Source organism: Eucalyptus grandis, chromosome 3, assembly GCF_016545825.1.
Source record: "Eucalyptus grandis isolate ANBG69807.140 chromosome 3, ASM1654582v1, whole genome shotgun sequence".
In the NCBI taxonomy this organism is placed as follows: domain Eukaryota; kingdom Viridiplantae; phylum Streptophyta; class Magnoliopsida; order Myrtales; family Myrtaceae; genus Eucalyptus; species Eucalyptus grandis.
Window position 1 is genome coordinate 12,081,629 of NC_052614.1, and position 4,641 is coordinate 12,086,269.

General features: G+C 44.8%; 1 protein-coding gene across 1 annotated transcript; it reads right to left on the reverse strand.

Annotated features, from left to right (window-relative positions):
* Positions 1–370: 370 nt before the first annotated feature.
* LOC104436559 (receptor-like protein kinase 5) lies at positions 371–4,046 on the reverse strand. The gene is made up of 2 exons (XM_010049371.3): positions 1,131–4,046; positions 371–1,010 (listed from the first exon to the last, which is right to left on the reverse strand). The coding sequence occupies exons 1-2, from the start codon at positions 3,760–3,762 to the stop codon at positions 580–582; spliced, it is 3,063 nt and encodes a 1,020-aa protein (XP_010047673.2). The 5' UTR covers positions 3,763–4,046; the 3' UTR covers positions 371–579.
* Positions 4,047–4,641: the final 595 nt, after the last annotated feature.

Sequence of the window (4,641 nt, forward strand, 5' to 3'; positions counted from 1 at the left end):
GTGGAATCCAGCCAATAGGCTGTCATGAAGAAGAGTGGACGTAGGCTTATAAGCCGAACCACTATAAACCGCGTGTTCAATTTTCTCTTCTCTCGCCTTACTTTGATTATCGTTTGTCTCAAATCCATCAACTGTCTAGTATTGTGCAATTATCGAAGAAAAATCTTTTATATACCTATTCACCCCTCTAGGTACTCATACTAGCAATATCAGAATGATCACTCGGGCATTGGAGCTGCCGTTCTCATGGCCTCTCATTCACATTACCTCGAGACAAAGTGACCCTTTTCTGAGCATATAATTTGGGTCTCTTTGGGTCTCGATGTACCATACTTTGTTGCTAAAGTGACTATCTCCTTGGAAGTCTATGTATCTAGCTCAAATTGACATATCCATCTCTTATATTCTGTACATTTTATAGGATACATTCGGAAACTAGTCTTAGGCATGGATCACTAATACATAGTTAGACAAATCGTTTGATGCTTGTCTCTATGTAAGACAAGTTGGAAAAGTTTCCCAAAAGTTGGGAGTCCAAAGCCCTACACTAAGCCCTTGCAACTGTTCTAGTGCTAATAGTCAGTAAGTGTTGCACTCAAGAACATGAAAATCTCTGCGTAGCGTTTCCTCGTGCTTGGAATTTTCAAGCAGTGGGACGACATCAAACTTGTGTCTGGATTTCTTCTCGACATTGTACAGCGGATCACTACATTTGAGCAGCACTTGCAGTACCTCCTTGATTGTAGGCCTCGTGGAAGGCAGAGTAGCAGTGCAAAAGATCCCAAGCTTGAAAACATTGCTTATTTCATCTACGTTTGAGTCGTCCTTGATCTCCTCATCTAATGCGTCAGATATCGGGTTATCATCTTGGATGTGACGCCATGCCCAATCAGCAAGGCACATGTCTTCGTCCCCGTCGTTAGCCTCTCTCCCAGTGGTTAGTTCCAAGAGAACCACCCCAAAGCTATAGACATCGATCTTCTCGTTGACTCTTGTTGTATGAGCATACTCTGTTGTTAAAAAAAAAAGGCAAGACAAAACTAAATATTTCTGCTGGTAGGATATGTAAAGTATGAGGAAGGCAAACTGGCAAAGCTGAAATGAACTCATGTTTAAGTAAATAGACGAACCTGGTGCCAAATAGCCGAAAGAACCAGCAACAGCTGTCATGCTAACAGCTTCTCCAGGCTCGGCCAGCATCCTTGCAAGGCCGAAGTCAGCAATTTTTGCGTTGAACTCTGAGTCTAAGAGAATGTTGCTCGATTTCACGTCTCTGTGGATGATGGGTGATGAACAATCATTATGCATATAGCAAAGTCCTTTAGCTGCTCCGAGCGCAATCTGCAACCTTTTGGGCCAATCCAAGATCATATTGTTGGCAACACCCGAGATGGGCGACGATCGTTTCTTCTTGTGAAGCCAACGGTCCAAGCTGCTATTTTCCATGTACTCGTACACTAGGAGTTTCGAGTTCTCGCAAGAAATACAGCACAACAATTTGACAATGTGCCGATGCTTAATGTTCCCAAGTATCTCCACTTCTGCTACGAATTGCTTCTCCAGTTTCTCATTTAACTTTTGGTTATTTGAAATCCTTTTCACAGCGACAGCGTCACCAGAAGGATTCACAATAATGCGATATACTTTTCCTGATCCACCACTTCCAATCACATTATGCTCCTTCAATCCCGACAGAATATTCGATTCTGTAAAATTCAAACTTTGGAATGAAGTCAATTTCGGAGTTGAATCAAACCAATCCCTGTTCTTTCTGGAAGCTCTGATCATGAATAGCACCACCAACAAAACACACATCGCTGCCGCAATGGCCAAGATCACGATCAAGGTGAGATTGGTCTTGCTCGATCTATGGGATTGGGCGTTGCAGACATTGATCCTCATGAACGAATTGGATGCACAGAGCCTGGGGTTGTTCAGGAAACTGGCGTCATATGCGGCGTTCTCTAACTTGGCCGGGATTGGTCCACTGAGGCGATTGAATGATAAATTCAGACGGTTCACATTCAGTTGACCGATTTCAGGAGGAATCAAGCCGGACAGTTGGTTGTCAGACAGGTCCAACTGCGTGAGCACAGGCAGAAGACCGATTTTGCTGGGAATCGGTCCCGAGATCTTATTGTGACTGAGATCCAGAGTGGTCAAGGATTTCCATGAAATGATGTCTGTGGGAAGAATCCCAGAGAGCTCGTTCTGACCGAGCAAAAGCGTCGTCAGAGAAGGAAGCTCGGTCAATTCAGTCGGAACCGTGCCACTGAGGAGATTATTACTAGCATCAAATACCCTCAAGTTCCTCCACGAAGACACCGTGCTTGGAATCTTGCCGAAGAATTTGTTGTTGCTCACCTCGATCCGAGTGAGGTTTGGGGACAGCTCTTTGGGAAGCTCGCCAGTTAATCCATTACCACTCAAGATCAAAGCCGTCAAGTTCCGCGACATCCAGAGTCCTCCAGGCACATTGCCGGTGAATCCATTGCTGTTCAACCTTGCTACGGACAAAGAACTGCAATTTCCAAGTGACTCTGGCAACTCCCCATTGAGATTATTGTCCATAGCGGCCAACCCGAACAGCGTGCCACCGTGGCACAGCTGTTCTGGAAATGTACCGGTCAAGTTGTTGTAGGCCACTTCGAATCTCGTGAGCGGGGAAAACTTGCCAAAGTCCAGGGGGATCTTGCCCGATAGATTGTTGTTGGACAGCCTGACATCAGACAAAGCGGGAAGACGAGCGATATCTTCCGGGATTCTACCAGACAAATGATTGGACTGTAAATTCAAGCTGTATAGATTCTTGAGCTTTCCGAAAACTTCAGGTATGTTCCCCGTTAAATTATTAGCAGACAGATCGATCAAGCTCAGGTTTGCAGCGCTGACTGCCAGAGGGATCGACCCAGACACATTAGTCATGTACACGTACAACCGGCTCAAGTTCCTCAGAGCAAAAATGCTGCCCGGGATTTCTCCTGTCAGTGGATTAATCCCCAAATCCAAGTGCTCGAGAGCCTCCATATCACTGACCTTCTCCGGGATTCTGCCAAACAGGTTTGTCTGCGGCATCGAAAAGAACCGCAGCTTCTTCAGGGCGGTGAAGTTCTGTGGCAACTGTGACGGTGCGAACTTGTCATTGTACCCAAGACTCAGTTCTTCGAGATTGGAGAGGCCAAAAATCTCTTCAGGGTACGTGCCATTGTACTCGGACTGATAAAGGTGAAGGATCCTCAGCTTCGGCAGCCTAGCGATTGACACTGGGATGTTGAACGAGAAGCTGTTGGCAGCGAGAATCAGGACCTGAAGATTGGCCATGCGGTCAATATCGGATGGAATAGGACCTTCGAAGTAATTCTGGGACAGGTCAAGGTACGTGAGCTCGGAACAGTAATAGAGAACTGTTGGAAACTCTCCAGGAATATTGTTGTAGGAGAGATCGAGCTTGTTCAGGTTCTTGAGGTCGCAGATGAATGGTGGGATCGAATAATTTATGTTCAGGTTGGCAAGCTTAAGCTCGGTGATCGAGCCGTCTTGGCAGGTGACCTCGGGCCATGTGCAGTGGGAGGATGAATTGGAGGTGACCCAGTGGTCGAGGGAAGATGGGTCCTGCCAGGATTGCCTCAGCTTCAAGAGGACTTGCTGTTCTTGATCTTGGACTTGAGACTCTGCAACATGGGAGAGGGAGCAGAGGAAGACGAGACACGGGATGTAGAAGATGAAGTGAATATGAGGAGGTGATGAGGTTAGTCTTGGCATAATTGGAGGTGGTTCAGAGTCGTTTTCCGGTTAGAGAGACTCTCCGGTGTTGGAGCTAGATATCTATCAGCTCAAAACATGAAGCAAAACGTGTTGGTTTGCTTGTGTATTGCTCGGCAGAACTCCCAGGTTTTTAACCTCGTTTGAAAGTGCTATAATTCGGTGGGTCCTAAGATGATGGGGGTGGATGCATTTGTTCCTTTTCATTTTTTTCCATTTCCCTCCACTAATGTCTCATCTCACGAGACGGATGAAAGAGGGGAAGAGTCAAAGACCCAATGATACTCTCCTTATCTTAACACTGCTCTGGAGTCTTCGAAGAGCAACAAGATGCCTTCGACATCTGTGGTTCTATAACCGATAAAAGCCAGCAAAACCAGTTGTTCGAGATCAGTTTAACGGCAAGCCAGAAAACGACAAGTTTGTTCCTCTGCAGAAGACAAAAATGTTGCTAGGTGTACATGTTCCTCCTTTCAACAGCAGCATGAACACAGCAAGCAGGGGAGAAGGAATTGGGGCAAAGATGGAAATTTGACAGAATTTATTTACTTATTTTTTGGTCGAAAGACAGACTTTTATTAGATGGTGGTCAATCTTGCCTATGCACTTTTAACTTTCCTCAAACATTTGTAACAACATGTATCGAATATATATGCTTTCACATTTATGGATCGTGACCTCTTTTGGATCACCTTTGTTTTTCATTTTAAGAAGAGAAAATAACAGTAACTATTACAACATATGCTATTAGATCAACTGTAATTATTTAGAGTCACAGACAAATTATAAAGTATAATATACATCATTTGTGTGAATTTCCACAATGTTGTCAGATATTAACATTTCTCAAAACATTTAAGAGAAACTAGGAGACTCCAC